Here is a 27,300-nt window from a genome sequence, read left to right as displayed (position 1 = left end):
TGAACTCCTCCTTAGATCCCCCCCCCAAAAATTAAAATATCGTCCAAATAACGCAAATACAATAAAATCTTGTTCCAAAACGTACTAGTAAAAATACATTCAGATTCCCATTGTGCCAAAACTAAATTAGCATAAATGGGGGCACATCTTGCCCCCATAGCAACACCTTTCTTCTGTATATAATAATTATTATTAAAATACACAAAATTATTTTCTAAGACTAGTTCAAGCATACTGGTAAGTAAATGGTTGTCAGAGAAATTAGATCTATTGTATTTGTTAAGGCAATCTTCAAACATTTCCATCCCCTTGTCATGGGGAATGACGGAGAAAAGGTTGACAACATCAATTGTAGCCATAAAGAAGTTAGATTTAAAATCAAAATTTTTTGAAAATTCTCTGACCAATTCTAAACAGTGCCAAGAGTCTCTAAGAATGTGCGTTGTATTTTTCAAAATTTCTTTGCATTTAAAATCTATGTAGGCTGCTAGTGCTTCAGTTTTTGAACCTTTGGCTGACACTATGGGTCTGAATGGGGGATGGTGTATATCCTTGTGAATTTTTGGAATCCCAAAAATTGAAGGTGTAATACGGAATTCCACTGATAAATATTTAAAAATGTTCTGATCAATTCTAGCATCTATCAAATAATCATAAATCAACCAGTCAATTGTGGTGTATGCTTTGTTGACTTCATATCTAGTAACTTTTTCATATGTATCATTGTCATCAAGTAAATAAGTCATTCTTTCATAATAATCAGTATTCAACATAATGACTACACCACCCCCTTTGTCTGGCTTCATGATCCTATATTGATCTGAACTAGTAAGTTCTTTTAAACAAAATTGTTCTGCTGAAGTCAAATTGTATTTACTGACTGTTTTCTTACTTAGAATTCTTCTAAAACTATTTTCACAAAGTTTTTCAAAAATCTGAATTAGAAAATGTTGTGGGGGGATGAAAGTACTGTGATGTTTGGGAGTAAAAAATGTATTGTCAATGTTAATAGTGTTTGTCTGATGAAAAAATATTTTTAAATTCAACATTCTAGTGTATAATTTAAAATTAATCAACACACTACCAATGTCCAGTTGAAACGAAGGTACAAAGTTAAAACTTTTACTAAACGATTCTAAATAAGTCTTGCCAAAATTATTTTTAGTATAGTTATACAAACTAAAACCTGAATAAGTTGAAACTAAACAAGTACCCAAATCTTGATTATTGATCAAGTCATTTGTCAACTCTTGGTTAACCAATACTGAATGAGAATCTACTATCTGTGCCAGGAGGTCATTCTCTGTTCCCCTTTGTTGTAATGATTGTATGGGGGATACTTGTGACTGCCCTGTCTTTCCCTTATTCTTTCTGACCTCCTTAACAACGGCTGATCTAAAAAAACTGATTGTAATTCATCGTTATTGTTGTTATTGGTGTTGTTTCTGTGGGTTTGTTCAAAACCTGATGTTGGATAATGATTATCTTGACTATAATGCCTTTTAACTTCTTTATAATATTTCATATTCTTGTATTCTTTAAAATGTGTGTAAACTTTATTATTCCTATAATCATGTGTGTCCCTTTCTATTTTGTGTTTTTTTATGTCAAGTCCCTTATTCACGTACCTGTCCATGTCTTTGAATATGTTGTCTAATCTAAATTTATTGTGCTCAAATAGAAGGTCTGCTTTGATTTTTTTGTCAAGCTGACATAGCTTATCATTTAAAATATTCAATTTCTCACAGTTGTTACATATGATTAATTTCAACAATTCAAAGCCAGTTCTGTCAAAAAGAGATAAAAGGTCATTAAATATAGCAGTACCTTCCTCAAAACCATGAGGTAATTTAAAAATCCGCAAACCCTTAGGTACTTGTTTTAATTCAAGGGAGCATTCTAAGAGCACATTGTCCATTTGAAGGGATTTGAAGGCTTTTAGTGTCTTTTCAAACTCAGCCAACTGTGAATTAAGGGACCCCATGTCCCTAGAAGCTACCACATTGTTTTTCAATAAGGGAGGTAACAAAAATTGTTTCAAATCCACACAAGTAGAAGGAATGTCGGACAAAAAATGCCCATTGTTGGTAGCACCATTACGTTCTTCTCTGTGGTTAATTGTGGGATTTGTATTTGGAACCACGGCACCACCATTCCCAGAAGTCGTCAAGTTTCTGATGGGCGTTGTAGATCGTTGCCTATCAACGGTTCTTTGCCTGTGAATACTTGTGTTAGGAGTAGAATGTAATGTTAATAACTGCTCCTGCGTGTCAGTAATCAGGATTTCTTCATCATTGCCCTGATTATTGCGTTGTTCGTGCCAACGCCTGAATGAGTTTATTGGTAATTTCTAAATGCTCCTGAAGTAAACGCTGCATTTTCAAGCTACGGAATGCACTAAATCAGTTAGAAAACTGTTCAATGTAAGCCCACTACCAACCAACAGGTCAATAAGGCTGTCACGTAAAAATTAATTATAAAGCAGCAGTTCACTACGTGACAATATGTTGAAATTACTTTAAAAAACAAGATGATACTACTCTTGATAAGACAAGTATCAGATTCCAAGTAGAGTTTGTTCACACTACATAAGTTAAAACAGCGACTTAGTAGAACCCTGTAAACAATGAGGACATTCTCTTCCTTTTAGTCTGACAGTGAAACAACAATCAAAGGCTGAAAGCAGACTGCCGTGAATAGCAAAATGATAACAATCCAAGGCAGGCTGAACCAACAATTCACTGTTCAAAAAATATGTAGCAGTCTCTTGCAGTTGCTACGTAACAATGTGTTACAATGGCTTAAAAACACAAGATGATGCGAGACTTGATAGAACAAGTGTCAGGTTTCTAATGAAAGTTGTTCTCAATACAAAAGTTAAAGCAGCGACTTGTTAGAAACCTGTAAACGATAAAAACATTCTCTTCCTTAAGGTCTATCAGTGAAAAAACAGCCAAGGGATAAATGCGGATTGCCGTGAATAGCAGAACGGAAAAATTCCACAGCAGGCTAACCCAACAGTTCACTGTCCAAAAAAATACGTAGCAGTCTGTTGCAGTCAGTGTAAAGAAGCATGGGATGACAGAAGTCTTTAAATATCACAATAAAATATTCATAGTAAGAATCAGTCTCAGTATAAAAAATAAGACTGAAGACTTGAAACTCGAGGCTTTATATAACCTGTAGTATGCAAAAAATCCTTTTCCTGTAGATCTGTTAATAACATAACAATCCAAGGCTCAAACAGGCTGCTGTGAGGAGCAGAACGAATTCATATCAGAGCAAAACAGACCAGTAAGCTAAAAAATCAGCAAACCTTGAGTCCTGGAATTCTTCACAAAAACTTTAATGAACGTAAACCAGACCACAAACGGAAAAAGGACAATATGCTCCACAATCCAGAATACTAAGCGCTTTCACCCGCTCAAATGGGGCATCATCAGAGTACAAAATACATTGCTTTGTCATCCCTTATGTACAGATGCTGCCATAGATTTAGTGGAGTGAGCTTTAACTTTTGGCATAGGTTCATTACTGAGGGAAAAGATGAAACATACGCAGTTCCTTGGCCATTTTGATAATGTAACCTTGGAAACAGCCTCTCCCAATCTGGGCCCAGAACAGGAGATGAAAAGCTGTTCAGATTTATGGATAGGTTTGGTGCTGTCTACATAAAATCTCAATTGTCTATGTATGTTTAAAGAGTGAAGGCAGTACTCTCCTCTATTGGCAAAATTCAGAAAGAACACTGGTAGGTCAATAGTTTGGTTTATGGAAAATTCAGAAACAACTTTGGGGAGAATGGATGGATTTGTCTGAAGTGATACTCTGTCTTTATGAATGACCAGATAGGGCCTCTTGATACACAATGCCTACAGCTATGAGGCTCTTCTGGCAGATGTGATGGCTACCAAGAACAAGGATTTCCAAGACAAAAACTTTAGGTCACACTTTGCAGCAGGTTCAAAAGGTTTCTGAGTCTAAGACTGAAGGGCTAGAGTGAGGTTCCATGGTTCCATGGGCTGTCTGACAGGAGGCCTGATATGAGAAGTCCCCTTGAGGAAAGCCTTGCAAATACATTGAGAGATAAGAGGGGTGCCATCTATACCATTGCGGAAATTGGATATTGCCGCTAGATGTACTCGTATGGTAGAGGCAGAGGCTCTATTATCAAAAACTGCAGTAGCTGGAGCTGAATACAGGTCTAGAATGTTATCCTTGGACCAGATGGAGAATCTTTTCCATTTATCCTGGTATAGTCTTCTGGTGGATGGTTTATTGTGAGGCCAGAATGATGTCCCAAACAGGTGAGGAGAGATTAGCTTGCCCGGCTACTACTGGAAGTGGAAAAAACAGATTTGGGTGACTCAGCCCTTGGGGGTGAGTAATCAGATCTGGTAGAGGGTCCACAATCCACTGTGGATATACTAGGTGACACCGAAGGAAGGGGAACCAAACTTGTCAAGGCCAGAATGGGGCTATAAGGATCACCTTGCATCTCATCCGAAGAGCTTTCTTTAGAAATTCTGGGATCAGAGGGATGGGAGGATAGGCATACAGAAGTCTTGTGGGCCAATTGTGGATCAGAGCATCCCTCTGTGACTCTGCCTCCGGGGAAAGTAGGGCAAAATAACTACTGCACTTGGTGTTTGATGGGGAGGTAAAAAGATTGTACTAGGGCTGGCCCCAGTGGCTGAAGATTGCTGATGCCACCTCAGGGTTGAGGGAACACTCGTGAGGCATGAGGATGCATCTGCTTAGCTTGTCTGCAATCATGTTGGAGCTCCCCGGGATATGCATTGCAATTAGAAAGTGGTTGGAAGCTATTGCCCACTGCCAAATTCTCATGGCTTCTCAACATAGGGGATAGGACTTGGTTCCTCCTTGCTTGTTGATATACCAAACCACTGACATATTGTCTGATTGAATTGCAAAATGGAAGGCCTGCAATGCTAATAGCACAGCTCTCCATTCCAGAACACCGATATGCAAGTGGGCCTCTGAGGTGGACCATATGCCTTGGACAGTCTTTCCCTGGAAATGGTCCCCCCACCCGATCAGGGAAGCATCCGTGGTCACAATGACTGTGGGCTGAGGAGATTGAATTGGACAACTCCAAAGATCTACATCTGGCCTCATCCACTAAAGCAGGTCCTGTGTGATGGAGTTGGTTATTCAAATCTGGTAACTGAGGGGGTGATAGTTTGGGAACCATTGACACAGAAGGAGCCATTGCAGAATCCACATGTGTACCTTTGCTAGAGGCACTATTGGGATTGACGCTGCCATAGAACCTAGGGCCTGAAGAACTTCCCTTGCAGAAACTGTTATTTGTGAGAGTATCACCCGGAGTTTAAGCCACAATTGATGGAGTCTGTGAATTGGGAGTGATACCAGAAAGGACTGAATATTGAACACTGCTCCAATGAACTCAATTTGTTGTGTAGGGACAAGGTTTGATTTCTCCCACTATATCGTTATTCCCAACAATTTTGCCAGAGAAAGAGTATAATGTTGTGCTGTTACCAGAAGATGCTCAGTGGGGGTGATAAGGAGCCAGTCATCCAGATATGGAAACACCCAGAATCCTTTTAGTCTCAAGTGAGCTGTTACCACTGCCATGCCATGCATTTTGTGAACACTCTGGGGACTGTAGAGAGACCGAAGAGACCGAACAGCAGGGCACAGAATTGATAATGACTGGCTCCTAGCTGGAAGTGAAGCAGACTCCTGGAGCACTTGTCCATCTTAATGTGGTAATACACATCCTGGAGATCTATAGAGCCTTCTCTTAAAAAGGGGAGAATGGACTGAACCATGACCATCCAGAATTTGGTTTGGGTAACAGACTTGTTTAAGCTACTGAGATCCAAAATTGGTCTCAAGTCCCCTGTCTTTTTTGGCACCAAAAAGAATCTCAAGTAAAATCCGGATCCATGCTGGTCTGGTGGGACTGGTTGGATGACTCTTTTTTGAGACAGCTTTATAATCTCTGAAGCTGCTTCTTCCCTTTGACTGCGTGGAACATCAGGAAGTTTTCTTGGGAAATTTGGCTAACAAGAAAAGGGAATGGCGTAACCTCTGGTGATAATGCTCTGCACCCAACGATCGGTGGTGATGGACTGCCAGGCAGCTTGGTGCAGAGAGAAACAACCCCCAACTGCTTCCAGAGGTAAGCAATCGGGCTGCTCCTCAGGAGCGCTGATAAGGCTGTCCAGAGAAGGAATCCCTGGAGTCCTGATTATGAGGACCCCCTCTGCCTCTATAGGGGCATCTTCCAGAATTGTTACCCCCTCTGCCTCTGGGAGTATCATCACCATGTGTGGCATGGAAGGGACCCTGAGATTTCTTATGCCACATTTTTCCACTCCTCTGATTCCTGAAGAAGGTACGTTGAGGGTTGGAAAACAGTAGGCCTATGGCAGACAGGATCTTTCCATCTTGCTCACACTTGGCTAGCGTGTCCTTCACTTTGGAGCCAAAAATGGATGAAGCTTCAATGGGAGCATTCAAAAAGGAAGACTTGAAGGGATCTGCGAGGTCACAAATGTGCATCCAGGCATGACACCTCATAACAATGCTCGAACCCATTGCTCTAGCCGCCCCTTCAGTTGCATGTTACAGCAACCTCATGGAAGAGTTGGATATTGATTCCAGGGTTGCGAGCTGTGAGGCCACTTTCTCACTCACCTCATCAGAAAACTGTCCTGCGAGCATCCCAGAGAGTTCAGAGATCAATTACCTTGGGAGCCTCGTAAAATGTGCCAAATAATTCTGGGACCGTATGGCAAAGTTACCTTATGCAAAAAAGTCTGTCCACCACCTGAGACTCCCTGTTGGGGGGATGAACAGTGGTACTATCCTCAGCCAAGTCCTTTTTTGTGGCTACTGCCACCACCATAGCATCAACTGGTAACCCTTTGGACCAATGTGGGTTCTCCTCGGGAGGGGAAAGAATTTTGTCTGGTCTCCAAGGGATTGCCTCAGTGGAATCAGGGTTCTTCCAAGCATGCTGTACGATGAGCTGGACAAGCTTGTCGGCAGGTGGGGTCACCCAAGAGGTAGAAGGCGGGGCACAAAAAGCCTGCAGGAACATGGACTCCTCAGACGAAGGGTTGGAGGGCTTCCAGTCACCTCTCTACTTTAACATTTCCAGAATGTCTCCAAAGGAGACATCATCAGGAGGTGACCATGGGGGCCCTTCACCATCATCGTAATCTGTGTCTTCCATTAAGGACTCCTTGGGTGAGTCCATGTGCTTCCTCTTGCACATCTTCTTTCAAGGGGTCTCCTCATTGGGGGTCTCTGAGGAGGGCTCAGAAGACTAGGTGCCCTGAAAAGGGGTGTCCTGTGGCTTCTCTGCCCAGTATCCCATGGGGGTGGTCTGTGACAGCTGTAGCTCAGGGGGTGAAAACTGGGGTTCCGACATCGGTGTGCTGCCAGAACAAGAGCCCTCTCCATCGCACGGAAGGCAGGCCCACCCAAAGAAGGATGGGAGTCCAGAACTGAGAAAGACATTCTCAGGACCAGGGTCACACCACACTCCGATGAACCCACCCCCATGGGATGGAGCCCCAAGCAGGATCGGTGCAGACTCATCTATCGGCACTGAGGATGGAACTGAGGAGAGAGGTGGGTCTGTACCCCGAGCCGATGCACCCATCCCCCAAGCCCCAGATTGAGGAAGGACCTGTTCAGTGGGAACCAAAGACCAAAAGGACAAACTCGGAGCCAGTGTAAGATGCACAGTAGGTGCCGAGGTGATGGGTTCTAAGAAGGATGTCAGAGCAGAAGGCTTCAGAACCAAGATGGTCGAAGGAGTGTAAGATGGAGTTCGTGGATATGGCAACCCAAGTCCTGCAAGTGGATGGGTCTTAGAAGGTGAAGGAATCCCTCTGGCTAACAACAGTTGGTCTACAAGATGCACCACGTCGTGTTCAGAAAGGCTCCTGGTGGATCTAGTGGATACTTCGGATAGGGAGTCAGGATGTTCAATGAAGGGGCTATACTCTTGGCCCAGAAATGGATCTATGGAGGGGGAGTATTGGGTCCATGGTGCAAGATCTGCTGGCACCACAGTCTCTAGTTTTGAGACCGGAAGCAAAGGGGTCAAATCCAGTGAGGTTGGTACAATGCTCGGTGCCGAAGTGGCACTTGGAGCCAAAATGATTGGTTCCAAAATGGAAACTAATAACTTAGTCAAAGGTGTGCCCTGTGCCGAAGTGGCCACAGGTGCTGAAGTCAAAACAGGAGTAGTAAAGTCTATGATCTGTGCCAGAGGCAGGACCTGTGCTGAAACGGGCGCCAGTATTGAAGGTTTTGAGATGGCTGGAGCTGAAGAAGATGGAGCCAAGGAGGCTGATTTATGCTCCGAAGATAACTTTGGGACCTTTTATTTCCCAGGCTTGCTCTAATCACCTGATGGTGAAGAAGGAACACAGTGGGATCTCTTTTTGTCCTTAAAAGGAGGGGTTGAGACCTCCATCACAGAAATGGCCTCTGAGAAGGAAGACTGGAGTAACCCTGTCAGAATGAGTTTATTTTTGTGCTCATTAAGAGTGCATTGACTGAAACTCTGACAAATGTCACATGGAGGCTGCACCAAAAGGTGGGACACTCCCAAACAGTATACACAGTCATCACGAGAATCACTGTTAGGTAACTTGCCCTTACCTGAAGTAAAATGCTTAAAACCTGAAATACCCTTCTTATCCGACATCTTGATAGAGAAAAAAAATCACCACAGGCCAACTGTATAATTCAACTATAATCAAAATCAGCTCCATTCAACAAAGTCACAAATATAACAATACACTGGTATGATAGAGAAAAGAAGGGAAACACCTGGATAAAAGTCAGCTAATAGGTTAAACAATACCGACTATGGTATTGAAGAAATACCATAAGGGTAAGGGAGGAAGGCCATACCAACAATGGTACTTGAAAGTATACAAACGGTAACTATGGGTAGAGAGAAAAAAAACAAGGTCGGACAGAAGAAAAGACACTAGAAAAACTAATCTCTTAATAAAATATGTAGATATCCAAAGTTTTTCACACAAATATCAAAAACGTTTCACTTAGCTGAGATCTCGGCTGAAATGCAGCTTTACGGCTATGCGGCAAATGAGATTTGGGGTAACAGAAAGAAGGGCATTCTGGGTAGAGACTTAGTTCAAGAGTTATTTTGGCTGGCGCGAGCTTGGAAAAAGGCTGACTTGGTTTTGAGGGCTCAGAACTGAACCCGTTAGTGATAACTGGAAAGATGATTAACAACATCAGACCATGCATTATAAATATTAACTTAATTTAGCCACATTCAGAGATAATGTTCCTCGGCATGGATACATATACTAATAGATAAAATGTAGAAATTAAAGAAATAGCCTTTAATGTGTAAAGTTTAGAAAATGTTGAATTAAAAGTATTATCTTTAGATTAACAATTATTCAAGACAGCCTAGATAAATAGGTATTGCTTAACTTTTCTAATGGAATTTATTTGAGTTTGTTGAATAAAATGAAGTTATATTACTGTTGCCCCAGTTGTTTGGGAATCATATTTCCTACTAGTCATTTTCTCTTCCTAGCCATGCTCCTCTGCATTATCATTAAACTTCAATAAAATGTTATTGATCCAATTAAAAAATGCAGTGTGCTGAATGAAGATCCAGTGGTGGAGGCATAGTAGTTAAAAATTTATAAACAGACAAAAGTGTCAGATGAAGTCCTAGGGCAGAGTGCATACAAATACAAGCTTCACTGATAGATCAAGATGTCTTGGATGAAGTTATGGTGATGGTACACAGAGATCCAAATTTCAGATACTAAGGTATGCTTGATAAAGTCCCAGTAATAGAAATACACAAATCCAGACTACACAAACAGACTACGCTTCCTGGATGATGCCCCAGATCAGCAGACTACAGGCTCAGAATTCACATGTAGAATGACTTATCAACGATGACGTTTCATTGCTTGGGGATAGATATCGAGACTTTACAAAAAAACAGAGGTATAATAGCTGAGACCCCAGTGATAGTAGAATACAATTCAATGTTTTATAGACAGGCTAACATATCTTGATGTGCTTTGGATATTCTGCCTTATAAAAATGGATATTTTACCACAGCAATATTATAGAAAATGCATTTCATGACAGTATGACACATGATTCCTAGAACTAGAAAGCATCAGCCAATAAATGTCCATAACCTACAGTTGAATTGTGGAGCCACTTTAGAAGATGACCACTGAATCATTTGTTGACTCATCTTACAATTCACCTGCAACTGTGGACAGAGTCGAACCATATTAACATTACTGGTGAAGTAAAGTAGTTGCTAGGAGACAGCCTGGAAATGTACTTGTTTCAGTAACATTACAAGACAATCAAAGAGTTATTACCTTAACATAATGAATCATCTGAAGCAGAAAGTCGTCTCTCGAGTCCCCAATAATGAATGTGCCCCCCATGTTGGAGGTTGTATTATGCAGATCTAGAATCAAGTCAAAAGCACCCTCACTTCCTTTGGGTCCAAACATATGATTTAATTCCTGAGCTCTTCTGACTTCGTAAGGCATGCTGTCTGTCTCTTGTGCACTAATAATGAAGGGGGAAAAAAATCAAACTCAGCCTATACTGAAAAGTAATACATTAATATCAGCATCATGATCAATGGCAGTAGCACAATACCAGCTGTTTATATATCTACTCATTTGTTTTGCATGCTTCTTCACATAAAAATGTATAAAACTTTAGCAAATAGCTGTTTTTTTTTAAAAAAGCTGGTCTTGTTATATAAGAGTAACTACACATTACACGGGGGGGGGGTAATCTTTCTGGTTCAGACACAATGTGTTGTTAAGTACTAATTTGAAGAAAAAACTGTAGAATTTCTTAGCTGCTGACAGGCATTGTTAACCAACAATAACTGATATTTTTAAAGCTTCATTTTTTTCACTTGTTTGTTATTTAATGCTCAGTATAGGCCCTTATGATAAAAAAAAAAAAAAACAAAAAACAAAATCCTTGGACAACTTCTCTGACACAAACAAATTATTTATTTGAGAACCACAAAGTTAAGTGCTTTCGTCAGCCTAGTCAGCTGACTACATCAGAACAGGCCCTTATGATAACTGAGACAGGTTGGTTCACTTTCACGTATCGTAGTTTGTAATTTGATCTAAATACAAATGCTGTTACCATTGATGGCTTCCTGAGAAACAAAAGATAGAAGAGAATCAGCTGGCATGATAAGGCAACGACATGTCTATATGTAGCAGCTGTTTATGATAGGATTGCATCCAGCACCATGCACATAAGGCAAAAATCTAAAACCTTTACTATGATTGGTTTACTAATTAATTGAGCTTGCTAAACTCAATGGCTTTAATTTCAGACAAAGAGATAATGCTTCTCACAGATGCTCCTCGTGTGCAGGCTCTTATAAAACAAGTCAGCTCAGGAATGAGTAAATAAAAACAGAATAATGAAACAAAAGGCAGAAGGGGATGAAATAAAAAAAAAGAGACATGCTTACAATATGTGATCTGTTTAATGCAATCTTCATATATCTGCATTACAAGTAAAATATCACAGCATTGACTATGTTAAAGAATCAGTGTTCAGAAATACCACACCATCATGCATAGCCACTTCTTTACAAGCTGTTGCAATTCTGTCAAATTTCTTCATCTCTTAATTAAAATATTGCCCTACCACATGTATGCATATGCTGTAATCATCAGACGCATCCATACATCAGTCAACCAGATTTGCAGATTTATCAGTCTAGTCAGCCACAAAGAACATGATTATATCTCTCAAATTATCTCCATCTGGTTAGCCACATTGCTTTAGTACACCCTGTTACTTTACAAACTAATCCACAACAAACTTCTCTACCTAGATGCCTGCTCCCTGCTAATTGAAGAACATGTACCCTTAAAATGTGCTGAGATCACAACCTAAAATGCAATGGTACCATTCAGACTCAGGACAAATCTTACTACTGGAGAAACAGTACTCTCCAACTTGACACGTCTTCTGATGACAGCTGCTTAAAAAAATAGTCTATGCATACCTGGGTAAACAAGCATAAGGCAAATGCATTTGAAACTGAAATACTGAATTTCATTTCTATGCAGCAAGAAAAGAAAAATAAATAAATGCCTTTTATCATAATTAATAAAATACATAACTAGATAATAGTACAAACTGGTATTGGTTCTAACTGTGCAGAAATGTAAAAAAAAGAAGTTATGTACTTACCATAACGTTCCATGTGAGTTGTTCATCTCGCCTTCATTCTTACAGATGGGTTCGGAGCAGATCCTCAGCTCCGAGTCGGCCTACTACAAAGCTCGAGGTCTTCAGATGGCTCGAGGCCAAGTCCCTATTCCATGATGCACCTAGAGTTACCTCAGATCTTGTTTGCTGCTTATAATAATACCATATATCATTCTATCACTCTATAAGAGAAAGCTATAGAAAGGTTGAGCAACCAGGAAGAATCCAGCATCTCGGTCTTTGAAAAACCCTGGAGGGGGTAGGAGGGTGAGAAGTAAGAATGAAGGTGAGATGAACAACTCATATGGAACATTATAGTAAGTACATAACATCTTTATGTGAAGTTGTTCTATCTCGCTGTTCATTCTTACAGATGGGTAATGTCCCAAGCACCATCTATCTCGGGTGGCTCATGGGAGTATGTTTTTCAGGATAGTAGACCCAAAGGAGGCCCTGTCAACTTTGTAATGAGTGATAAAGGTTTGAGGTCTTGACCAAGTGGCTGCTGCACAAATGTTATCTATAGGAAGTCTGGTAGAAAAGGCAGAGGATGTAGACATTGCTCTGGTAAAATGAGCCTTCATTTTTTGTTGTAAGGGTATATTAGCAGCTGAATAAGCAAATGTGATACAATCAGATAACCACTTAGACAGAGTTATTTTGGCCACTGGCATACCGTTTCTGGAGTCTGAAAAGGAAACAAAAAGCTGTTCAGATTTCCTAAAATATTTTGTTCTATCAAAGTAAATCTGAGCTGTCTATGAAAAAGAAGTTATGTACCTACCATAATGTTCCATGTTAGTTGTCTCCTCTTGCCTTCTTTCTTGCTGGTTGGGTTCGGAGCCGATCTTCAGCTTCGACGCGGCCATCTTCTAAAGCTAGAGAGCTACATACTGGCTCAAGGCCTCCCCATATCCCATGATGCCTGGTGCTAGAAACCCAGATCTTGTTTGGTAAGACTAACAGCAGACAAAATAATGAAGGAATTCTATCCTATCATACATAAGCCCAACTATAGAGACTACTAGGTAGAGTGGGATAGCCAGAGAAGACTCAGCCAGTGTAAATCCATAGAGAAACTCTTCTCGGTCTAGTAGGATAGGGGGAATGGAGGATGGGACATAAGAAAGAAGGCGAGAGGAGACAACTAACATGGAACATTATGGTAGGTACATAACTTCTTTATGTTAAGTTGTCTATCTCGCCTTCATTCTTGCTGGTTGGGACAGTGTCCCTAGCACCAAATATCCTGGGTGGCTCAGTGGAACAGACTCTTCAGAACAGTGGAACCAAAATCAGCTGTGCTCCTGGAAACCACGTCCAACTTATAATGTGAGATGAAAGCATGAGGATTTGCCCACATGGCCGCTGCACAAATAGATTCCATGGGCAACCTAGCTTGAAACACAACAGAAGTGGCTAATGCTCTGGTGGAGTGGCCTTTAGGTTTAACATGCAATTCTTTCTTCCTCAGCTGATAGATAAAGGTTATGATAGAAGTCAGCCACCTAGATAAAGTTACTTTTGATACTGGTAGGCCTTGTTTTCCCTCTGCATAAGAGAGGAAAAGCTGATCTGATTTTCTGAAGTCCTTAGTCCTATGCAAATAAAAGCGCAGTTGCCTGTGAACATCTAATTGATGTAACTTATATTCTCCCCTGTTGGAATGGTTGGGAAAAATACAGGAAGGTCAATGGACTAGTTCAAGTTACTCTCAGAAGAGACCTTAGGAAGGAAGGAAAGATTAGTCCTAAGAGCAACCCTGTCTTTGTGGAACACTAGGTACGGGGGATGGATACAAAGAGCCTGCAGTTCAGAAACTCTTCTCGCTGAAGTAATTGCTACCAGAAAAAGTGTTTTCCAAGATAAAAACTTCAAAGAACAGGAAGCTGCAGATTTGAAGGGGGGCAAAATTAGAGAAGCTAGAATCAAATTCAGATCCCACGGGGGTGGAGGATCTCTAACCAGGGGCCTGAGCAGAGTGGTTCCTCTGGGGACAATGTGAAAATTTGAAATTGCGGCTAACTGCACTCTAATTGTAGCGGAAGCGGACCCAGTATGAAAGAGCTCCACAAGAAATTCCAGGATGTGGTGAACAGGGGCTGAAAAGGGGTCTATATTCTTAGCCTCTGCCCAGAAAGAAAAACGTTTCCACTTATTAGCGTACGTTTTTCTAGTGGTAGACTTGTGCGATGATACAATGATTTCACGCACCAATTGGGAGATATCAGGAAGTCTGGCTAGGGTTGGAAGTGGAGCAACCAAGCCGTGAGCTTGAGAGATTGTAGGAAATGATGCAGCCCACCCGATTGATGGATCAGGAGGTCTGGAGCTGGGTCCAGAGTCCAAGGCTGCTCGATAAGATAATAATGAAGGAACAAAAACTATATATTGTCGAGGTCAGTACGGAAAAATGAGGATCATTCTGCAACCCACTATGGTAGCTTTCTGTATCAGCTTGGGAATTAGGGGGAAAAGGAGGGAATGCATACAGAAGTCCCTGAGGGCAATTGTGGACTACACCGTCTCTGGGGGAATGCTCTGGATGTGGTAGGAGAGAGAAGAAGTTGCTGCATTTGCTGTTGAAGGGGGTGGCAAAGAGGTCGCATTAAGGTTGCCCCCATTTGCGGAAGATTTGGTCCGCTACTACTTGAGTCAGAGACCACTCGTGAGGCATGAGAATAGCTCTGCTCAGCATGTCTGCTATGACGTTGGATTTCCCAGGGATATGAGTTGCAGTCAGAAACCGTTGGGAAGAGATTGCCCACTGCCAGAGTCTGAGTGCTTCTCGACATAGGGGGTAGGACCTGGTTCCACCCTGCTTGTGATGTACCACACGACTGACATATTGCCTGTTTGAATTGCAATTGTCCTGGTAGGGAGTCCTGAAGAGCTTGCAACGCTAAAAGCACGGCCCTCATCTCCAAGACGTTTATGTGCAGATGGTACTCCTGAGGTTGCCAGGTACCCTGGACTGTTCTGCCCTGATAATGCCCCCCCACCCGATCAGGGAGGCATCCGTGGTCACCGTAGCAACTGGAGGGGGAAGTACAAATGGTCTGCCCAGGGGCAGTGATGAGGAGACCATCCACCATGCAAGGTGCTTTTTGTATGTTTCTGTGATGATAATCATGTAAGACATGGGAAGCTGCTGGAAGGACCATTGGGTGAAAAGAAGCCACTGGAGGATCCTCATGTGAAAATGTGCCAGAGGGACGAGTATGATTGCTGCTGCCATGAGACCCAGGGTTTGGAGGACGAACCTGTCTTGAATTCTCTTGCATTGTAACAAGACCTGGACATGCCGCCGAATTACTAACACCCTGTCTGGTGGAAGGCTGGCTGACCTGTCTTTTGTATTTAAGTTTGCGCCTATAAAGATGATAGACTGACAAGGCGACAAAGCAGATTTTTTGAAATTTATAGTGATACCTAGTCTGGAGCACATCTGGATAGTATAGTCTCTGGCTTGCAGAAGGTGATGCCTGGTGGTAGCAGTGAGGAGCCAATCATCTAGATATGGAAACGCCTGGAATCCTTGCTATCTCAGGTGAGCGGTAACTACTGCCATACATTTGGTAAACACCCTGGGGGCTATGGTGAGACCAAAGGGCAAAGCTCTGAACTGATAATGGCTGGCTCCCAGCCGGAAGTGCAGGAATCTTCTGGAGCACCTGTCCATTTTGATGTGGTAGTACGCATCCTGAAGATCTATGGAGCACATCCAATTGTCCTGACCCAGGAAGGGTAAAATGGACTGTAGTGTGACCATCTGAAACTTCGTTCTTTGTACAGACCTGTTTAGTCTGCTGAGATCCAAAATGGGTCTCCAGTCCCCTGTCTTTTTTGGTACCAAAAAGAACCTTGAGTAAATTCCAGATCCTTACTGGTCTGCTGGGACTTGCTGGATGGCCCTTTTTGTTAGCAGTTTTGAAACTTCCTGAACTGCTTGATCCCTTAGATTGGGTGGAACATCTGGAAGGGACTTGTTCGACAATAAAGGAGCATGAACAAAAGGAATTCTATAGCCTCCGGATATAACAGACTGTACCCATTTGTCTTGTGTTATGTCTTGCCAGGCTCTTGGGTACAGCTATAATCTTCCCCCGACTGCCTCCAGAGGTGAGCAGCTGGGCAACCCTTCAGGGATGCTGGAAGGGCTTGTCAGAGAAAGATTCTCTGCTGCCCTGGATTTGCGGACCCCCTCTGCCATGAGGGCGGCGTCTGTTATTGTTCCCTCCTTTGCCCCTGGAGGGAAACTCACCATGTGTGTCTGGCAAGGCTCCCTGGGATTTCCGGAACCACATCTTTCCACTCTTCTGACCCGTGGGATATGGTCTGGAAGGAGTGGAAAAATGGACTCCTACGGCAGAGAGTCTTGCCTTCCTGCTCACACCTGGTAAGAGTATCCTTCACCTGTGATCCAAAGAGAGAGGAACCATCAAAAGGGGTGTTGGTGAAAGACGCTCTGAAAGGTTCCTCAAAGTTACATAGCCGCATCCAACCGTGCCTCCTTAGGGCCATGCCTGTGCCTGCGGCTCTACTTGCCCCATCGGCTGCATACGAAATGAGCCTCATGGAGGAGTTTACCACTGAATTAAGAGTCACCAGCTGGGAGGCTGCCTTAGTCTGGGCCCCCTCAGCTGATGGATCTTGGAGGGTATCTCCAAGCTCTTTCAGGAGATCCCTCTGAAGACGGGTAAAGTGGCACAGGTAATTCAGGGACCACATAGAAAAGGTCGCTGAAGAGAATATCCGTTTCCCATATCTGTCCATCATCCTGTACTCCTTGTTAGGGGGATGGACAGATGAAGACATTTCAGCCAACTCTTTCTTTGTGGCCGCCGCTACCACCATGGCATCAACGGGGACATCTTTGGTCAAGAACTGTTTGTCCTGCAGTGCAGTAATGAATTTGGCAGGTCTTCTAGAGGTCGGTTCCACTGTGTCTGGAGCCGTCCACACCTTCTGAGCCACCACAGACATCAGTGGTTCAAAAGGCAGAGACACCCAGGAGGTGGAAGGTCGGGATCCAAATGCGTCCAGGAATACCGACTCATCCTTGGAAGGGCTTAGGGCAGTCCAGTTCCCCCTCTGCCTAAGCATCTCAAGGATGTCTGAGAAGGAGACATCTTCAGTGGGGGATCGTGGGGACCCTTCCAACTCCTCTAAGTCGGTATCTGATGTGACAGACTCAGGGGAGTCAACATGCTTCCTCTTGCATTTCCTCTTGTGAGGTGGCTCCTCTGAATGGTCAGGTGAGGCCTCAGAAGAGGAGGATACACCCAAAGGGGTGTCCTGGAGCACTGGATCCCCCACGCTTGGGGTCTGGAAGAGGGGCAGAGTCTGACACAGGCACCCTAAGGGGGGGAGCCGATGGGGTCGATCATGGGACTGACTCTGGGGCCAGTACACTCCTCATCACCTCAAAGGCATCCCTGCCCGGACGCAGAGATGGCTCCGGTTCCGAAGAAACCAGAACCCTTCCCCGTACCATGGGGGACGGCTCCGAGGCAGATGTGAGAGCCGAGCTCACCTGAGCCGAAGCACCGAGGGGGAGAGCGGGGTCAGACAAGGGTCCAATGCCACTCGCCCCCTCGGAGCCGAAGAGGGAGTCTTGGCACCCAGATCCCTCCATGGATGGTACCATGGAAGGGATCGGAGCCAATGACGGAACTGAAGGAGAAGGTATCGGAGCTGATGGTTCCACAACTCGAACCCCAACGAACTCCGGCTCCGAGCTCATAGGATGAGTTAGAGGAGGAATATCTACAGCTGTGGATGGAGCCAACGCCTGATGAGGGGGGCTGGACAACATTTTGGCTAGGGCCTGCGATTTTAACAGCCTACTGACCAGTCTTTCCAAGTCATGGTCCAAAAGTCTTGAGGACCGAGAAGAGTGGGATGAGCAATGACTACGCTCCAACTGGAGCAGAGGCGACTTCGGAGCCGAACATATCGACTCTAGAGAAGGAGATATGGACCTTTTTCGACTCTCAGACGGCTCCAAAGAATGTGTTGGAGTCGACTGGGAAGGAGGAACATCGGTTCCAACCGGAGCCGAGATGGATGTTATGGCTTCACCCAATGACGGCTCCAAACTGGGAGCTGAAGGTTTAGATGGCCTAGAAGATTTCACGGGCTGAGCCTTCACCGGTGAATTTTGGGGTTTAAGCAGACCCCGCAAGATCAATTTGTTTTTGTGCTCCTGCAGGACTCTTGGACTGAATGCATGGCAAATCGAGCAAGAGTCCTGCAGGTGCACGGTGCCCAGACAATAAACACAAGAAGTGTGACCATCTGTCAGAGACATCTTCTGACAGCATGAGTCACACTTCTTGAATCTGAATGGCTTAGGATCCTTGGACATCCTGAAAGAAGAAAAAACAAGGAAAAAACACACACACCAAAGGGTTAAGGTAACTAACCACAATAAAAATACACTACAGTTACCAGTACCCACTACAGCAACTATAATTAACTATAGCTAAACTAACTAACAGTAATAAAGGAATTCTTTTTTTTTTTTTTTTTTTTTTTTTTTTTTAAGGGAGATAGGGATAAAAAAGGTTATCCTCCAACTTAACCGGAAACCTTTTAGAGGTAAGGTTATCCTCTAACTTAAATGGAAAACCTTAAGAGGAAAGAGAAAAGGGGGAGGGGAAACTCTCTAAATAAAAATGAGTTTCTGAGGGGAAAAGACAAGGATTCAGACACGAACACAACTATAATACCAAAGATATATCTAAACGAGAATTTCTATGCTAAAACAAACTAGTTTTATGACAGAAAAGACACAATATAAAAGTTTTATATGACCTGAGCCAGTAGAGCAACCTCGCAGCAGAAGCGGCAAACGAGATCTGGGATTCTAGTGCCAGGCATCATGGGATATGGGGAGGCCTCGAGCCAGTATGTAGCTCTCGAGGTTTAGAAGATGGCCGAGTCGGAGCCGAAGATCGGCTCCAAACCCAACCAGCAAGAATGAAGGCAAGATAGACAACTTAACATCATCAAGTTTGTGCAACATATGTTCTAAGTTGTTGGAGTGATTGGGGAAGAATACTGGCAAATCAATAATTTGATTAAGGTTAGCTTCAGTACAGATTTTAGGCAAAAAGGAGGGGTTAGTTCGAAGTGAGACTGTCAGCATGGAAAATCAAATAAGGAGGCTTAATGGACAAGGCTTGAAGCTCTGACACTCTGCAGGCAGAAGTGATAGCTACTAAAAAGATAGTCTTCCATGACAAATATTTCAAATCACATGAGGAAGCTGGTTCGAAAGGATGGAGAATAATGCGAGAAAGCATAAAATTTAGATTCCATGGGGTATATGGAGTTTTCACAGGTGGTCTGACATAAAAGGTCCCTTTGAGAAAGGCTTTAGATAGTTTGTGTGACATAATGTTCAATCCTTCAAATCCAAGGTGAAAATTAGAGACAGCAACAAGCTGAACATGAACTGTTGCTGCTGCAGATCCTTTGTTGAAAATCATGGTCAAGAACTCTAGTATAGAGGCCATAGGGGCTAGGTAGGGATCAATGTTGTTTTGAAAGGCCCATATAGAACTTTTTTCCATTTGTTACTGTATAGCTTCCTCATAGAGGATTTATGAGAGGATATTAGAATTTGCTGCATCTCATTAGAAAGGTTATGGAACCTGGCTATGATAGGAATTGGAGCAGCCAAGCTGTTAGCTTCAGGGACTGAAGAGAGGGATGAAATTCCCCCGACGAGTGTGTCAGAAGATCTGGAACTGGGTCCAGAATCCAGGGGTCCTCCAATTGTTGAAGTTGAAGGAAGGGGAACCAAATCTGACGAGGCCAATGAGGGGCTATTAGAATGATGATCCTTCCCAAGGCTTTTGCTTTCTGTAGTACTTTGGGTAACAATGGAATTGTTGGGAATGCATAGAGGAGCACCGGAGGCCAATCATGTATGAGTGCCTCCCTTGGGGCTTCTCCCTGAGGGGGAATCAGGGCAAACTAGCTTCTGCATTTCGTGTTCATGTGGTTGGCAAAAAGGTCGCAGCAAGGCTGATCCCACCTGCAGAATATCCTGCCTGCTATTTCTTTTTTGAGGGACCACTTGTGAGGCAACAAAATTGCTCTGTTAAGCTTGTCTGCTATCATGTTGGAGTTCCCCGGGATGTGCATTGCTAACAGAAAGCACTGGGTGGATATAGCCCACTGCCATACTCTTAGGGCCTTATGACAAAGGGGGTAGGACCTGGTTCCTCCTTGTTTGTTCAAGTACAAGACCACTGACATGTTGTCTGTCTGAATAGCAACTGTACCCAGAGGAAGACAGTCCTGGAAGTACTGCAATGCTAAAAGTACTGCTCTCATCTCTAGGACACTGATATGTAGATGCGTCTCTTGATTGGTCCATGTGCCTTGGGCTGTTCTTCCCTGAAAATGCCCCCCCCCCCACCCTACCAGGGAAGCGTCTGTGGTCACTGTGGCTGCTGGTGGGGGTAGAACTAAAGGACGACCTATCATGACATGAAGAGAGGTCAGCCACCACAGGAGATCCTTTTTGCATGTGTTCATGATCATTATAAGATGAGACATTGGGAGCTCTTGGTAAGACCACTGGGTGAACAACAGCCATTGCAGAATCCACATGTGCATGCCACCGAACGGTATGGCTAATATTGCAGCTGCCATCATGCCTAATAATTTTAGTACTTCTGATGCTGGAGCCTTGTTTTTGGATATGATATTGTGGACCTGCTGATGGAGTAGTAAGACTCTTTCTGCTGGAAGTCTCAGAATGGTGGTGGTAGTGTCCAATTCTGCTCCGATAAAAATGGTATGTTGCATTGGTGACAAGGCAGATTTTCCTGAGTTTATTGTAGTGCTCAGCTGACTGCAGAGTGAAACAGTGGTGTGCCTGGCTTGTATGAGTTGATGTCTGGTGGTGGCAGTGAGGAGCCAATCGTCTAGGTACGGAAACACCTGGAATCCTAAATATTTCAGGTGAGCCATGACCACTGCCATGCATTTGGTGAACACTCTGGGGGTTGTAGTGAGACCAAAGGGCAGGACTTGAAACTGGTAATAATTGGCTCCCATCAGGAAGCGCAGATGATTCCTGGATGGTCTGGCTATTTTTATGTGGTAGTATGCATCCTAAAGATCTATTGAGCACATCCAATTGTCTTTCCCTAAAAAGGGGAAGTATCGACTGAAGGGTGACCATCCGGAACTTTTCTTTCTTGAAAAATCTGTTTAGTCTGCTGAGGTCCAATATAGGTCTCCAGTCCCCTGTCTTTTTTGGAACTAAAAAGAATCTTGAGTAAGTTCCGGATCCTATCTGGTCTGCTGGGACAGGTTGGATGATTCTTTTTGTTAGCAACGATCAGACCTCAATTGTTGCCTGTTCCCTGTAACTGAGTGGAACATCTGGGATTTTTCTTGTCAATGGAGGGGGTGTGGTGAAAAGAATGAAATATCCTCTGGAAATGATACTTTGTACCCAGTTGTCATTTGTTATTTTGAGCCAGGCATCTGGATACAAAGATAAGCGATCCCAACTACCTCCAGAGTAGGACAGTTGGGCCTCCTTTCAGGAGCACTGGTAGGGCTTGCCAAAGAACTGATCTCTGTCGCCCTGGTTTTGCGGACCCCCTCTGCTGCGAGGGTGGCGTCTTCCATTATTGCCCCCTCATCTGCCCCTGGAGGGGGATTCACCACGTGTGTCCTGAAAGGCTCCTTGGGGTTTTTGGAACCACATCTTTCCTCCTCTTTGACCCTTGGGGTAGGGTCTGGTAGGGGTGGAAAAATGGACTCCGACAGCAGACAGAGTCTTTCCTTCCTGCTCACACCTGGTCAAAGTTTCCTTGTCCCGAAACGGGACAAGCCATCAAAAGGTGTATTTACAAAGGATGACTTAAAGGGCTCTGCAAAGGAACACAAGTGCATCCAGGAGTGTCTCCTAAGTGCAATTCCTGTACCCACTGCCCTGCTTGCTCCATCAGTCGTATAGGAAATGAGGCGCATGGACGAGTTTACTATGGAGTTGAGGGTAGCGAGCCGGGAGACAACTTTATCTGAAGCTCCTGCAGCTACTCTACCCTGAACAGTATCTCCAAGCTCTTTTAGGAAATCTTTTTGCAGTCTATTAAAATGGGTTAGACAGTTGAGTGAACGCAGTGCAAAAGTTGCTGAACTGTAAGTGTGCTTCCCATACCTATCCATGATCCTAGAATCTCTGTTAGGAGGATGGATAGAGGAGTAAATTTCCTTTTTGGTGGCTGCTGCCACCACCATGGCATCAACTGGCACACCCTTAGTAAGAAAAGATTTGTCTTGGGGGGCAGAAATAAATTTATTAGGCTTGCTAGGGACAGGCTCCATGGTGTCTGGAGACTCCCATGCCCTTCATGAGACCAGCTGCATAAGCTCATCAAAGGGCGGAGGCACCCAAAAGGTGGAGGGCTGAGACCCAAAAGTCTTCAGGAGAACCGGATCCTCTTCAGTAGGGTTGGTGGACTGCCAGTCACCCCTCTGCCTAAGGATTTCTAATATCTCAGCAAATGAGATATCCTCAGAGGGGGACAGTGGGGACCATTCTGATTCATCCAAGTCAGTATCAGATGTGAGGGACTCCTGTGGGGAGTCTAAATGCTTCCTCTTACAGATTCTCTTCCTGGGAACCTCATCAGTGGTGGCTTCTGGTGAGGTCTCAGAAGAGTAGGTACCACCCAATGGGGCTTCCTGAGGCTCTGGGTCTCTACGCTTGGCAAGGATCTGTGATGCAGAAGCAGACACAGGCATTTTTAGGGAGGAGGTAGGTGGACCTGAAGTTGAAGATGTCTTAGGAGACATAACTCTCCTCATAGCTTCTAAGGCACCTCTGCTCCGATGAGAAGGGACTGACGGATCTGAGGCTTGGAGGAGGAAGAGTAGTAGATGGTAAAAGGGTCTGTGGTCCCGAAGCCGTATGAGTCAGAGCTGATAAGAATTTAGCAAAGGCTGGTGCCTGTCAAAGCTTCTGCACCACATGATCCGCGTTCAAATCAGAAAGGCTAATCGAAGACCGAGATGAGTGGATAGAAAGATGTACAGATTGCAGAAGTGGAGACTTAGGCACTTCGGATACCGGTTCCAAAACCGTGGACCGACTCTAAAAGAAAAGACGGACAGATCCCAGGTCTGTGGAACCGATGTTAAAGACTTTTTTTGATTTCTTTCCCTCAGAAGTAGAAGTCTTAGAAGACTTTGAGGATTTTCTGGACCCGTCCTGGTCACTCAAAGCTTTTTGGAAGAAAGATTTAACTAAACCTCTGTAAATTTAACTTTCTCTTTCTCTCCTGGAGAACCCTAGAAGAGAAAGAATGACAGATGTAGCAGCTTTCCTGGAGATGCAGTGCTCCCAAACAATAAACACAGTTCACATGGCTGTCAGTGATAGACATTTACTGCCCACATTTAGTTCATTTCTTAAACCCTGATTTAGGGTGTTTGTCTTTATCATCAGCCATTTTGTAATAGGGTGCTGTAAAAGCTAGGCACACCCAGACAAGAAATAACAAACAAGCCCTTTTAAAACTATGGGCTAAATATTAATCAGCACACACACACACACACACACACACACACACACACACACACACACACACACACAAAGCTACTTATCTAAACTCTAAAGAGTAAATATATGAAAGTTGTGACAGAAAAGTCACACAACTATAATATAAACTACTAATGCACACACCTTTGTCTAATCTCTAAGACTAATTATTTCAAAGCTGTGACAGAAAGTCACTATTTAAATGATAAGACTAAATCTAACAAGTTATCAGCACACAACTATAATTTAAGCACTAATAAAGATTAAACAAGGCCTAAAATAAATGAGGCCAAGAGAGCTAAATACTAGACTAAGAAAAAAAAGGGACCCACAAGGGAAGGGAAACTGCACAAAAAGCTATAAGAGCTTATCTAAATATCTAAAGATATTAAGCAGAAAGTTTTTATCAATAATATAAGATATTTTCAATAAAATAAGATTTTTACTGGCCCGAGCTAGTGAGAACCTCCGATCTACTGCAGAGGCAAACCAGATCTGAGGTAACTCTAGGTGCATCATGGGATAGGGACTTGGCCTCGAGCTATCTGAAGACCTCGAGTATTGTAGTAGGCCGACCCGAGGATCGGCTCCAAACCCATCTGTAAGAATGAACGGCAAGAAAGAACAGCTTCACATCAGATGTATTCTTATGCTGTACAAACATAAATACCCTACCTTGGACAGTACCATATATTTAAAACCATCCCAAAAGTGATTGCATTTAATAGCTTATTTGTAACACTGTACATGTATTAAATGTGTTTGCAGCACCTTGTGCCCAAATTGTGACTGAAATACCAGTCAACCTACCCAATACAAAATGCAAAAATAAAATAAATGACCAGCTAAGCAAATAAATAGAAATACTCTCACTACAATAAACTGATATTTTCTCTGCAGAAAAAATATTGCCACCACATTAAACTGGCTACTTTCTCCTACAGACATTATTGTACTCTTCTTTGGGCCAATGACTTGTACCTATTGCAGTCTTCATCAAAGTGTACTAGCCCTTTAACTAAGGCACTATCTCTGCCTTGAAACAACTCATATTGACCCTGCCCAAGTCAAAACACTGACTGTGCCCACTTTCAGTACCCCTTCAGAGTTTAATTAATATTTGCAAGCAGAAGGAAGCAAATCGCAAGCCACCCCAGGTTGTAAGCATTTTAAAATGTACATACGAATGCATTTTCTAGTAATTCATGAACAAAATTCCCTGCCTCTGCACTGTCACATTTCACATCCTAAGTAATACGAGCTGTGTCATATATCATGTCATGGCTGTATACAGGATGGATGGAAGTAATTTTCTTTCACATTGATGATGCTGACATATAGTGCCACGGTGGTATGGCGGTAGCATTGTTAACTCACAGCAAGAGGTTCTCCCGTTCGATTCTCGGCTGGGCTTGGGAGTGCCTTCTGTGTGGAGTCTGCATGTCCTCTCCGCGGTTGGGTAGCGTTTGAAAGACATGCATGCGTAAATGGGTGTGCCTTTGTTGAAGGTTGGGTGTCGAGCTGGTACCTCAGCATTTCCTAAAAATCTACTGCCAATCATTAGCGGACCGGAGTTCCACTGTGGCGATCCCTTACCGGGAAAAGCCGAAAGACAAACAACAACAACATTGATGATACTGACAATATACAGTTTTGCCTAGATTCAAAAGTACACAATAGTAAGGAGAAGAATAAAAAATAACAGTGATTGAAGTGAACTGCAAGTTTTGCATTATTTCTGCTATAGGAATAGGTTGCAGTGAATTAGGGTAAAATCTCAACATAATCAGTAATAAATCCAGAAATAATCAGGGACAATCAGGGACACTTTTCAAATATTAGTACTATTAACCTGAGAAATTGACAGCATAAGATGATGTAAATTAATATTCATTTTCTGAAGTAAAAGAAGTATATAACTCAGATTACTGTCACTATTTATTATTTATTATGTGTAAGATTACTGTCATTATTTATTATGTGCAATTCATCACCATTTTTTCCAATTGTTAACATTTGTAGGAGGGATTAAGAGGGACTGAGATACAATCTGAGTCAAAATCAGGGCCATCCTTGAAAATCAGATACACTGGAGAGTTATGTTTATAGTCATCTTGTCTGAACTTGTTTAACTTCTAAAATCTTATGTTACTTTAAAATGTAATGAAGTAAAGGCATTTGAGACCTGCAATTCCATACATGTGTCCACTACAGTGCTAAGTAAAACTATACTGTTTTCACTTTTATTTCTCTTGCAGGACAAATAATATACCCATTTTGGCTCAAATGTCTTTCCTGGTAAATTACTTTCTAGAAATAAACTTTATCTACGTAAATATTGTTGCACATGTGTGGCTGGGCCACGTGCAGTGAACTTTGCAATTACTGGAAAGCTGCACTGAGATAAATATATGAAACGTCACTGGCCTCACATGAACCTAATACTCTTGTTAGTGTCATCTGTTGCATTAAAGCATTCCTTCTGTATGACCTTACTAAAGTGACAGATAATGTCCTCACCCAAGCTTACACTCATTTCTGTTTGGCAACCATAATCTGACTCTCTCTGACTCTTTTTTCTTTCTCTTACTCAGCAGAGCTCATTCAGTATCATTCCTTGTGATGCTATCTATTACAAACTCTCTTCACCCCCACCCAACCAAGTTTCACACTGCAAATCCTGTCTCATTAAAATCCATCAGAATGTAACTAGAACTACTACACTGGCTTTTAGAGTTGTACAGAACAGATGACTGTAAATATAAGTTCCTAGTCCATTTCTATTGACTGAAATCTAGTAACCATTTCTGTATTACTTTTATGTCCCATTTACGGTATTTAAGAAGTGTGTTTCATACATTTTGGTTACTTAGACTTATGGTGAGTTAAGTTTTCCATTATTTGTGGTGCTAAGTAGGATGCCTGATGCTCATAAACCTAATGTACCATTCTAAAGTACAGCCAAAGCAACTATATAGCCAGCACCTTAGTCAGCAGAGAAGTGTAGATGGCATAGAACCACCTGGAAGGTAAGCCTTGTATAAGATATACAGGTAAAAGACAGATACCACATATTCATTATCTATGTAGCTCTATCTATATATAGTTATATAGGTATATAAATATCTATATCTATATATAGATACACAAACATATATTACATCTGTATAAATATATATATATATATATATATATACATATATACACACACACACACACACACACATACACGTGTATAGATGTGTGTATATATATATATATATATATATATATATATATAATCTATATATCTATATATATATATATATATATATATATATATATATATATATATATATATATATATACCATATTTCTTTGTAAATAAGACATAACCAGAGAATAAGGCCTAGCATGGTTTTCCAGGGTGGTCACGATATAAGCCCTACCCC

At 42.6% G+C, this 27,300-nt stretch overlaps 1 protein-coding gene across 1 annotated transcript in view; it reads right to left on the bottom strand.

Annotated features, from left to right (window-relative positions):
- The window catches only part of ASPA (aspartoacylase), a 416,105-nt gene that overhangs the window by 300,413 nt on the left and 88,392 nt on the right, over positions 1–27,300 (bottom strand). The window contains exon 2 of the mRNA XM_044054328.1: positions 10,407–10,602. Coding sequence (XP_043910263.1) covers positions 10,407–10,602 — 196 coding nt within the window. The remainder of the gene's footprint in view (positions 1–10,406; positions 10,603–27,300) is intronic.

This window comes from Protopterus annectens, chromosome 13.part0 (genome assembly GCF_019279795.1).
Source record: "Protopterus annectens isolate FY-2018-M chromosome 13.part0, PAN1.0, whole genome shotgun sequence".
Taxonomy (NCBI): domain Eukaryota; kingdom Metazoa; phylum Chordata; order Ceratodontiformes; family Protopteridae; genus Protopterus; species Protopterus annectens.
The sequence above is the reverse complement of the archived record's forward strand: the minus strand, read 5'-3'. Positions and strand labels throughout refer to the sequence as shown.